General features: G+C 40.6%; 3 protein-coding genes across 4 annotated transcripts; 1 reads left to right on the top strand and 2 right to left on the bottom strand.

Annotated features, from left to right (window-relative positions):
- The first annotated feature begins 1,161 nt into the window (after positions 1-1,161).
- On the top strand, positions 1,162-3,309 carry LOC145696363 (uncharacterized). The gene is made up of 8 exons (XM_081773384.1): positions 1,162-1,328; positions 1,369-1,616; positions 1,659-1,882; positions 1,920-2,174; positions 2,222-2,469; positions 2,516-2,926; positions 2,968-3,126; positions 3,169-3,309. The coding sequence occupies exons 1-8, from the start codon at positions 1,258-1,260 to the stop codon at positions 3,278-3,280; spliced, it is 1,728 nt and encodes a 575-aa protein (XP_081629510.1). The 5' UTR covers positions 1,162-1,257; the 3' UTR covers positions 3,281-3,309.
- A 56-nt stretch (positions 3,310-3,365) lies between these two features.
- Positions 3,366-6,049, bottom strand: LOC145697723 (uncharacterized). Its single transcript, XM_081774936.1, has 7 exons — positions 5,970-6,049; positions 5,268-5,373; positions 4,210-4,479; positions 3,920-4,120; positions 3,685-3,839; positions 3,567-3,643; positions 3,366-3,521 (listed from the first exon to the last, which is right to left on the bottom strand). The coding sequence occupies exons 1-7, from the start codon at positions 6,033-6,035 to the stop codon at positions 3,410-3,412; spliced, it is 987 nt and encodes a 328-aa protein (XP_081631062.1). The 5' UTR covers positions 6,036-6,049; the 3' UTR covers positions 3,366-3,409.
- Positions 6,050-7,256: 1,207 nt separating this feature from the next.
- LOC145698693 (uncharacterized) lies at positions 7,257-9,308 on the bottom strand. Of its 2 annotated transcripts, none has more exons than XM_081775904.1 (4): positions 9,167-9,308; positions 8,574-9,122; positions 7,614-8,529; positions 7,257-7,351 (listed from the first exon to the last, which is right to left on the bottom strand). In XM_081775904.1, exons 1-3 carry the CDS (start codon positions 9,253-9,255, stop codon positions 8,184-8,186), a joined length of 984 nt encoding a protein of 327 aa, XP_081632030.1. In that variant the 5' UTR covers positions 9,256-9,308; the 3' UTR covers positions 7,257-7,351; positions 7,614-8,183. The 2 variants fall into 2 exon arrangements, with proteins under 2 accessions (XP_081632030.1, XP_081632031.1); XM_081775905.1 differs by having other exon boundaries at positions 7,614-8,518.
- Positions 9,309-10,533: the final 1,225 nt, after the last annotated feature.

The following is a 10,533-nucleotide window of genomic DNA, read 5'->3' as shown; positions in this document are numbered from 1 at the left end:
ACTTTTTAAAATAATTCATATTCAACCCAGACAGTAAAAATTCTGTTCATCATTTTTTTATCTAAATAATTCTTGTTCAAATTCAATCAACCGAGCTTTGCAACATTTTCTCTGACCCATAAAACAATATACATGAAGACTTTTTCTCTCTATTCGACCTTCGACACCCGATGTTATCCATTCTTCAAAGATTTCTTTCAACTTTACTAATACTTTATATTGAGTAATAAAAATACAAAAAAAACATGAAATATCAGCTAAGTAGCATTTCTGAAACTGAGCTGAAAGTCTCCAGTGTCGAATTTGAATTGGTGCAAAGATAATCATCAGAACGCAGGGCATATTCGGCAGGAATCTTTAATTCTCAGCGGGAGAGGGGAGGAATTTTTTAACCAGCTTGATCTCTTCATCGGTGCTCTTGTGGCGCCACCTTTTCGATTGTGCAGGGTATATAAAGGGAACGGATGCTAACCAGTCATAACATCAGACAAGAAAGAAATGCAAAACAACAACGAGCAAAAAACTCATCTCTCGAAGAAGGAGAAAGAGCGACTTCTCGAACAAGCCTTCATGACGGACCCTTACCCAACAAAATTGGAAAGGCAAGAACTCGCTTATGAACTCGACTCTCCGTTGTTCCTCGTCAGCAGATGGTTCTGCGCTCGGAGAACCCGATACAAGAAGGAGATCGAAGCATTCCCACAGAAAGTAAGCAGCATCCATCATCTTTCCGCCACTCGTGGTCATATGAAGAAAACGAAGGAAGGAACAATCAACAACAAGGACGAAATGGAGAAACGATTTCGCTACATCATCTCGTTCAGAGAGACGATCAATGCCGGTGTCGATGATGCCAAAATGGCGAACAACAAACGCGCCGATGAATGCAATCAATCAGAAGAGGTGGCAATCATTTTCGCTGACGAAACCTGCTGAAGAGACTACCCATTCCTGTGCACATTTTAAATCTGCTCTCACTAAAAATTCAATAAACTTATTAGAGGCTAAGCTCAAACTATTATCTTCTCTTTTAGTGACCACTACTCTCAGACAATCTAATCTCTCTGATTTTTAACATTTATTCCCGTCCTGTTGCCGTAGTAACGCAAGAATCGACTCAAAGTTTACTCACTAACATTCTAAAGAAATATATTCTCGAGAATATCCCTTGAAGATTTGTTTGTTTTTGAGATTCATTCAGTTTTGAAAATTATTTTTTCAGACGACACACGAGAGGAAAAAATGAGATTTTAAAAAATGGCACGTTGGAAACTTGAAGGAGAGTCGGATTATGTGCCGCATCATGTTTTCCGACCACAGAATCTCAGGTATTTTCAAATAAATTTTCCTTGTTTAAAACTTTGCCAGAAAACAAGATCCAGTAAACGGAAACTGGATCATCAACTTGTCAAAAGAACACAGCAAAAAACACAATCGAAACAAGAATCTTCACCAGGAAGGTCTTCCCGCTCCAAAACAAAATGACGAAATCAAGACGAATATTTTAACCCTAAAAGAGCTTCTGCGAAATCATGGCTGGCCGGAAGCACATTTACTCACGAAAGCGCGGCTTTTTGGCGGCTGTTATACAGATGTTCTTTCAGAAGAAATGAAAGGTACTGTATCAATAATTAGCCTTTTACTTACTGCTTTTTTAGATATAAACCTGGTAACGCTGGATGTCACAGAAAACTACCTGAACCTAGATCAGTTACAGTGTTTCTCCAAAAACTTGGAAATCCTTGAGATGAGCTACAACAGTATATTTCGAATTCGCTTGCCCGACCCGGAAGTCTACAAAAACCTGATATTTATGGACTTGAGTTTTAACAAGCTAAATGGCGATTGCTTGGCTAGCCTTGGAAAGCTAAAAAGCCTTCAAGTAAGTCAGCATCCAAATACTTCAAGCCAATTTTTAGGTCCTAAATCTGAGCGGAAATCAAATCGGAGAAATAACAATCGAAGATGGCGCATTTACAAAACTAAGAAGTCTTCTCCTATCAACGAATTCGCTTCAATCACAGTGTTTCCATCAACTACAGTACATTCCGTCGCTACAAGAGCTCTATCTGAATGAAAACCACATCGAGGAGATTCCCGTTGTCGGTTCAGAAACTGGACACTTGATTTTAAAGCACTTGAAGCTGCTCGATTTATCCTCCAATCCTATCAAGGTAAAGTAAATTCTCGTCGTTCTCTTCGTTGATTTCAATGATTTTAGACAGAAGAATCGCTTCTTCCGGCGGCGAGTATGCCCTCACTTCAGCGGCTGATTATATCGAATACGATTCTTACGCAATCTGTAAAAGGCGATCCTCCACTTTTGAAAGAGTATCTGACCCAGCGACACGGGATGGCCATCCAGAGACAAGCTACAGAGCCGCCAAAGAAGACGCCAATTGTCATTCAGCATCCAATTATTATTCAAGAGTTCGAGCCGAAAGTAAAGAAGTCTACAGTCGATCAACGGTCAGTCTTATGATCCTTCTAAACAGGTTCTTACAGTTCTTTTCAGAATAAAAGCATACCGAGAAGAACAAGCAGCAATCAAGCACAAGGAACAACTCGCGATTCAAAACTCCAAAAGTCAACTCCAGTCACTCGAAAAAGAAAAAGACATCTCCATAGACCAAAAAGACCCAACAGAAATGCCTCAAGATTCATTCTTCCTCACACAAAATCTCGACGAAGAACCACCCGTCCAAGAAAAAGAGAAGAATGAAAACGAGCCGGAGCCGACTTATGAGTCCGAGTTGTCGAAGATCACTGCGTTGGCGATGCGCGAAGCGGAGCTTGATCTGGAGCAAGAATTGACGCCCATCGAGAAAATTCTAGAGCTGACAGAAGATGAAAAGGTCGAGTACTCCTACAACGTCGAGCCGCTTTCCCAGACCGCCGCTTACAATCAGCTCCGAGCCTTGCTAATGTAAGTTTTTGTTTGCCTTCTCTTTTCAATCCTTTTTCCAGCGCTCCATCAACAAAGACGTCGATAAAAATGCAAGAAAAATGGCGCTACGAGGATCGTCAAAAGAAGCTCGATGAAAAACTGCACCGCATCAAGAACAGAAGACCCTTCGCGATGGAAGAAATGATCGAGCTTTTGGAACATGATGATGACTCGACGAGGTACGACGATTTTTCGAATGTCTTCTCTAATTCTTCTTTCAGAGAGCAAGCTGAAATGCTCTATTTCGACTTGAAATCAAAAGTGGAACAAGTTCGGATCAATGCCATCAAAGACGCTCGAGCTCTTCAAGGTCAGCCGGAAGAAGAACTGTAAATTATATTTTTCTAATGCTTCAATAATAATAATAAAAAATAATTTTGTAAACAAAAAGTTGTTCGAAAAGTTGAAGATATGTGTATTTTTATGATCAAATCAGTGGTTTTTAAAAAAGCGGAATTGTCATTATTTGGCTCTGTTGCGTTTGGTGTTGTTGGTCCGGTACGTTCGATTGTGGCTAATCTTTGCACGTATCATATCCGAGCGTACCCGCCGGAGTTCCTCTTCCATCTTCTTACTAAACAAAGATCTCAAGGACGAAGGAAGAATAAGTATCGATTACCGCCGGGCTGTTTCGTTTTCAATTCGTTTGATCGTATTTTCATTTCGCAATTTTGTGAATTTTATTCTCTCAGCCATCTAAAAAGAAAACTCGCCTTTTGACATTGAGCGGAACTGACCTGAATAATTCTATCACGATTGGCATTCCGCTTGAATTCTACTGATCCGAGCACTGGTTTTCTTTTCGACGGATTCTTGGCCTTTGAATTTGGATTTCGCTGCTCTTCTAGTCGTCTGGATCGTTCAATTTCCAGCATGATTAGTTTTTCCAGCTCTTAATTTGTTCCTTGTGAATTCTACTGTAAAAGCCAAGGATGTAAAACGCCCATGTAGATAGTATCTGAGTAAACATACCTGCACGTCGCTCCTCAATATCAGCAATTTCATTTTTCAAATGCCTTTCCTGCGCAACGACTGCTAGACGACGATCCTCGGCGGTTTTCTGCTCTTGTCGGAGGCGATTCAGGCGCGAGACGTTTTTCCGTCTCCGTTCTTCGGCTTCCGTCCGGACACGTCGCTCTTCTTCGCGGCGGAATGCTTCTTGCTCGGCGCGGGCTAAAGGGCGGATAATCTTGATTAGCGCGTGTGGCGAATTGGATAAATTGACGATAAGAGAAATTTGGATGGAAATTTTGGAATTTTACCTTGGCGGATTTTCTCTTCAAGTTCTTCGTTGGTACTTGTTGATGGAAATTGCGACTGATTCTCGTTGCCTTTCTGGCTGTCTTTGAGTATGTCCCGGTCGTGGTGATAATCAAGCTCGTTGCTTTGGTATCTCTTTGATTCTCTCGCCTTTCTATCGTGCGATTTAGAGTATCCATTTTCGTAAGATCGATCATCCTCCCGCCGCTGGTAATTTTCTTCGTCGCTATATCCGTATCCATCATCGTCGCTGTACTCGTTGTTGTATCCTTCTGAATTATCAACCGTCCCGTTTGTGTTACTTATTGTCGCCATGTTCGAATTACTGATCACTGTAATATCGAGTGCGTTTTGATCGACAGTTGCGTTTTCGTTTTCGGATTTATGATCATTTGAAACATGCGAATTCGTGCGATTTTCTGAAGATTTTTCTTCAGTCGAAAAATCTTCGGTGTACATTGAGTTTTCGTCAGTTTCGTGCGAAGCAGGATTAGGTTCTATCGCTAACAAGGATTTTTCTAAAGCGTTTTCTTCACTAGTAGAAGTAGAGTCTTCTAGCGCAAGTTCTAGTGGCGGAAGGGCAAGATTCTTGGTCCGCACTTGGTTTGATTCTAATCGATCTCGCGGCGGACTCACCACAAGATCTGGATGAACTTTTGATCCTTCGAGGTTCAAAATAATCATTGATCGTTCCATAAAATTGCAAGTCTGAATGAACCTTCCTACTGCAAAATCAAGAAGCGTGCTTCTTGATTTCGCTTCGATTTGTGAGATTTTCGAATACTCGCTCATTCTTCGAGGGTCTTGTCTATTTCAAAGTTCACTATGAATATAAAATATATATTTTATTTCAATATGTGGCCGCTTCGTGGCCACACGGATCTAAATATTATAGAAGGTGTTTATTTTGCTTATTAAATAATGAGGGTAATCGAGAATTGGAACCATTTCCGATAGGGCGACGGAAGAAGCTGAGGGAGTACTGACCCTTTCGATTGATTCTTGGAAGAATGAATCGAACGTGAATTGTGTAATCTACGCGATTTTTCACGCGACTCACTCGGTCCAAGTCGGCTTCTGCTTTGCTGCGGGCTCGCTTCAGAAGGCTCTGGCTTGGTCGCCCGAAGGTCATCGAATCTTTCTTCCAGGTTTTTGAGAATTTTCGCCTAAGAAGAAAGATGTTAGATTTCGCGTTTTTTCGAGAGAAATTTGAAATCTGGTTGTCCAGATTTGTCTACACTAGGGTTGAACGGTCATTTTAGGATCATTTTTAACGAGTAGCGCTAAAATGTCAATTGTTATGGCTACTAATGGAAACAGCAGTTAGTACGGTGAGTTCAAAAAGCGACACTCAATTGCTCGACAAACTCAAACAGCGAGACTATACACACATCCAAGTGTTGCTGGTCCAAATTCTCGTCGACGCGGTTTTCCGTCTTTTGTTTTCCAAAACCGGGACTATCAAAGTTGCGGTGTGTTTGACTCTGACTGTGTGGAATTTTTGGAAGAAGAATATTCTTTCCTTGGAAGGAATTCCAGAGATCGGGGGATGATTTACTCCCGAGTAAAGTTGGAGATGTTTGCGTGCTTGCTAGAGTGGCCAATCTGCGGTGAAAAGTCAAGAAATACTCAAAATTCAAAATCGCCGATAAGAGGCTTTGACGCAAGACAACGTTCACAAATTCACCACTCTAGCGCTGATAACAGCACTCTGTATGGACATCTGTATCCCAAGATTCGTGTGAGGCCAATGATGACTTACTGCTTCCGCGTCGGCGCCAGTGCTGCCCCAGACGAATCTGCGTCGCTTGTCGACATTTGCTGCCATCGCTGTTTGGGCTTTTGCACGTTCAATTAGCAACTAGTAAAGTTTGTGTCCATGAAAACACTCATAATGCGCGTCATGAAACAAAGATGAGACTAAGAAATTCTTCAGTCTTCGGGATAGTTATTAAATAAAACGTTTTCCTTCGTTCCAAAACGTGCCCTGCTTGATCAGATAGCTTTTAATTCCTGAAAATGGGTCGTCCTTCATTTGATGAATAAGGTCGTCGAGGGAGGTCTGCTCGGACATCCATTCGATAAAGCGGATTCGGTCTTTGTCGGTTTCGAAGAATCGGAAAATGTCTTCCAGAATTCCTTCTTCGTAGAGTCTTCTGATGGCTTTTCGGAGTTTACTCACATTTCGAGGTGTCTGTTACTGTAAGAAATGAGCGTAAACGAACCTTTGTTAGCTTGAGAATTTTCCTTTGCCAATTTTTCCAGTTGTACTACTCCGTGCTGTCTGAAATTGGGTTTTGATTGATTTTGATAAAATAATTTTTATTTTATTTTTAGACCCGGTCGCCAAGGCATTTCTTTTGCTCCATCTGCCTCAAGATCTGCGAAGTATTTAGCCTCGTCAGTTCCCGTTTAACCGGTCGTTTCTGGCCATCTGTATAGCTTTTGCTCAAATAGAGATGCGACTCTCCAGGAAGCAATAAAATTTCGTACGAGTGCGAGTGCGGCGGAAGATAATGCTTCCCTAAAGGGAAAATTCGCGACAGAAGAATGGATTTATGAGTTTACCTCTGTTCGAGAGGTCGACATTTACTGTACAAGTTGGGCAGCATTTACAAGTGTACTAACGGCAAATAAATCTGCCGTGGATTTCGAGGATTAATTTTCGATCAAACAATTTAACATTGAAATTTGAAAGAACCAAATGCCAAATCAAACAACTTCTCCGACCTCTGTGCCTGAGTTCCTCTTCCTGGTTCTTCTTGACGACGACCAGGGCCCGGCCGACATGGCGAAGAAAGGTGAAGCTTTCCCGAAATCTTATTTGACGGGAGATTTCTTTCCGGATCAGACTCAAACTGCAACAAGCTCATTTTCAACCGAAAATCTACTGCAGCTCTCCTTGATAACGAACCCCTCCATCCGGCGCTTATGATTGGTCAAGACTCCGTTTTTCCTAAATCAACCAATCAGCAACGCGAATATACAGCAACACCATTCTAGATAGCCTCTGTAGAGTTACAATAATCGAATTATTCTGAGCTTGTTCCTGAAATCCGGGTCAACTCTAACAAAACCCAAAGAAACTGCATCCGAAATCGACTGAAACTGCGCATAATTGAGCTTTTGAATCCAAGCTTCCCTCTGAAAACGGATTTAAGATTCAAGTATTCAAAGTTTTTCCAATGGAAATTCGCAAAATTGTGCTTTTCATAACTCTTTGTTGTCATGGTCACTCCAAAGTTGGATAAGAGTTTTTGAGAAAAAAAGACTTGAAAAAGCTACTTGAAATTAGACTAAACATACTAATCCTCAAAGTAATTCGCTCTTTGAAAGCTCTATAAGCTGGGCAAATAAATTTCTGACAGGATTGACGGTCCCAAATTCTATTCATTTTTAAACTTACTGGAAGAAGAGCAATGTGCAGATCTGCCCGATTTACGGATGATTCTTCCCTCCCCATTCTCTTTCCTCAGCTCCTGGGGAGAGCTCTCTCTTTTCGTCTCTCTGTAACTTTACTGTAATCAGCGCGTAAGTGGTCGTAGCGGTTGTTAGCGCTCGTTGTGAAGATTAAATATCAAAAAGCAAGAAGCGCTTTGGGCACGCACTTTCCAGCAATTTTTTCTTTTGTCCAGTTTCGAAACAATTGTCTCCAGAATTACTTAGATCTCTATGTTTCGTAGCTTCGCGAACTCTCGCCCGAGGGCAGATCTCAGAGGAAGCCTGGGAGGCAAATCACTACTGCCTCTGGCTAATTCAAAGCTAAATATTATGCCAATTATGGCGTTCGATAAAGAGCTCAGCGCGCAAATAAAGAACAGTAAAACCAACTTATTTGTCAGATCGGAAGTTATCGCGTCCGCAGAGCCAAGGTGCCCACAATTGTCAAAAAGATAAATAAGACTTCTGTCCTAGATTTTGATGGGAACTCGTTCAAATCTGGAATAACCTCGAATTACTAGTAGTTTCTTTATTACTATGTTTTCAGCAGTTTTTCGAATGACTCTTGATACTCTGCTGTGGCTCTTGAGCTAATCCAATTAGAAAGAGCGCTAGAATTTGGGCAGTTGATCATGTAACTCGTTGCGAGACAGGTCATTGTTGGAAAAGCAGGTCTTTCTGGCCGGGCGAAAACTCCTGTTTCAAGCTCTTCAATTCTAGCGTCCATGAGTCGATTGGCGAATTCATAAAGCCATCGATCAAGAGGCGAAAGATCGTGAAGCTTTTTTAACACCGACGGACTTGGAATCGGGTATTTGTGCCCTAGGATCTCTTTCGTACTTCGCTTGTGGGAAATTTTTACGTTTTCTTCTAAAAAATATCTTTTAAAAAATAAATTATTCAAATAAAATTCAAGGATACGTACGAAAGAAGTCGTTCCGAATCCTCCATTCGTTCCAAAATTCCAAACCATCCAAGCGATTCCAGTCTGTCCGCAGCCAAAGTCAAGCTCCACGAAGCATTTAGCCTTTTCAATTCTAGTTTTTCGAAGCTTTTTTGCTTGTCGAAATCGTTCTTAAAATGCTCAGAAGTGAAGGTATAATCATCTGGGTTCGTAATTGTTCCAGCGAGCCAAGAAACGCCGGAAAAGGTGTCCATCCAAATTTCTTGAAATCGCATTATTTCGACTGGATCATTGAAAAATTCGTCCATCGTCATTTTCATAAACTTCTGGTTCTCCCGCTTGGAAGTGACGTCAAACATCGTCTTTTTGAAATAAAAGTGCGAAACCGACCGAGCCATTGGTTCTCTCAGCATCATTATCGGCTCAAGAGAGTTGTTGTACGAAAGAGTGTTGAAGAATGACCAGTCGAAGTGCGAAAACCAAGGTATTTGTCGTTTTCTCTGGTGGAGAGGTCCTTGACGATGGGTGAGAGAGTTACATCGATTGAAGTACCTCCTGATTTCTTCGGATCTAGAATGAGTTGATGAAGATTTTGGAAAAATTGATTTACGAACGTAAAAATGCGATGGTCTTTGATCGATTCCATCTTCTTAGTTGACCAACGGGAGCTTTTCTCTCTTCCAAATCCTCTTTTTCGCCACATAGATTTGCTAAAAATATGAATAAAAGAAGGAAAATGATCGCGGCATTCACAAATTTTCTCATTTTTAATTTTTCAATTTTCAATTTTCGATTTTTGATCTGAGATTTTGAAATTATTCTATTTTGAACAGTTAGATAATTACGTCAAAGGCCACTGAATTCAATTCGCCGGATCATCATAAAAAATTTTGAAGAAGAAGTTCTTGAATTATAGTTTTATTTCGTTAGAGACGCTTATTTTTTAGAAAGAACGGTCGTCTGAAAGATAACATGACACAATCTCCGTCGAATATCTCCTGCCAGGGGTGATTGGATAAGCATTACCCCGACCACAGTGTGCAAACTCGATAAAAATATATCTTCAGAACATTTTCGCGAGCTCCTATCTTATCGCAAAAAAGGGGGGGGCAACCTTCCACGGTAGAAATGATCACACAAGCTGGTGATGAGCTTCTGCGGTGCCGCTAATTACGACCTTGGTGGGGATAATTACGTTTTCTTTTAAAATCAATTTTGGCTTTTCGCTTTTGACTTTTTTCACGACTTGAAGTTTTAAATAAGTCTGAAATTGCCCGAAAATTTGAATATTCAAAAATTTATTCTGTCTCGAAAAAGACCAGCCTTGGATATAAAAAAAGGGTTGAAGGTGGGTTTTGTTTGTGGCTTCCGATTTTTTCTTCGATTTATTTGATTGAATTTGTACTTGAAAAGTCTTTTCAAATTTTCTTATTGAATTTGTTCACGGTTTTTTTTCCAAAGATGAAAAGTGAGCTTCTAAAGAAAAGTGAGTGAGGACTGAAATGTTTACCAGAAATGTCAAAGAGTGTACTGGCGAAAACAAACATTTTATTGCATTTCTTTTTTTCTAAAACAAAGGTGTTGCTAAATAGCACAAGACAAGTAGCTGTCTCTTAGTCAGCACGCCTGTCTTTCACCTGAAAGACATCAAAACTAAGTACTGTTTCTTTTCTTGTTATCTTCACACGTTTTATCAATAATATTTGAAACAACTCAAGAACTTTGCAAGTTATCTAAGAAGCGGATCACCCATCAAAGTCTCTCAGCCACTTGACAATTTCTAAAATCCAGATGCTAAGAGATTGCTTAAGGGTGTCCACATCGATTGAGTTAGGGTCAGTCTTATGTGTCGACTAGTTCTAATGTGCTTATTTAGATGATGACGCCCTTAAATATAGCGATATTGAAGGTACAACGCTAGCCAGATTACTTTGCTGAGTTTTCTTCAAAATTTAACGGTGTGACACCCTTAATTTGCGAC

The sequence above is a fragment of the Oikopleura dioica genome, chromosome 2, assembly GCF_907165135.1.
Source record: "Oikopleura dioica chromosome 2, OKI2018_I68_1.0, whole genome shotgun sequence".
Lineage (NCBI taxonomy): Eukaryota > Metazoa > Chordata > Appendicularia > Copelata > Oikopleuridae > Oikopleura > Oikopleura dioica.
This window is presented reverse-complemented; position numbering and strand designations above follow the sequence as displayed.

Bases quoted from the DNA above. Each gene is read 5' to 3' on its own strand.
- LOC145698693 (XM_081775904.1), bottom strand. From the start codon at position 9,255: ATGTGGCGAAAAAGAGGATTTGGAAGAGAGAAAAGCTCCCGTTGGTCA. The intron at 9,123-9,166 runs GTTCGTAAATCA...AACTCATTCTAG, and splicing joins AAAGACCATCGCATTTTTAC to ATCCGAAGAAATCAGGAGGT. The intron at 8,530-8,573 runs GTACGTATCCTT...ATTTTTTAAAAG, and splicing joins GATTCGGAACGACTTCTTTC to ATATTTTTTAGAAGAAAACG.
- LOC145697723 (XM_081774936.1), bottom strand. From the start codon at position 6,035: ATGGCAGCAAATGTCGACAAGCGACGCAGATTCGTCTGGGGCAGCACT. The intron at 4,480-5,267 runs GTGAGTCGCGTG...TTGATAATTCAG, and splicing joins CAGAAGCCGACTTGGACCGA to AAGGATACAACAACGAGTAC. The intron at 3,522-3,566 runs GTAATCGATACT...ATCTTTGTTTAG, and splicing joins GAAAACGAAACAGCCCGGCG to TAAGAAGATGGAAGAGGAAC.
- LOC145696363 (XM_081773384.1), top strand. From the start codon at position 1,258: ATGGCACGTTGGAAACTTGAAGGAGAGTCGGATTATGTGCCGCATCAT. The intron at 1,617-1,658 runs GTACTGTATCAA...CTGCTTTTTTAG, and splicing joins TCTTTCAGAAGAAATGAAAG to ATATAAACCTGGTAACGCTG. The intron at 2,927-2,967 runs GTAAGTTTTTGT...TCCTTTTTCCAG, and splicing joins CAGCTCCGAGCCTTGCTAAT to CGCTCCATCAACAAAGACGT.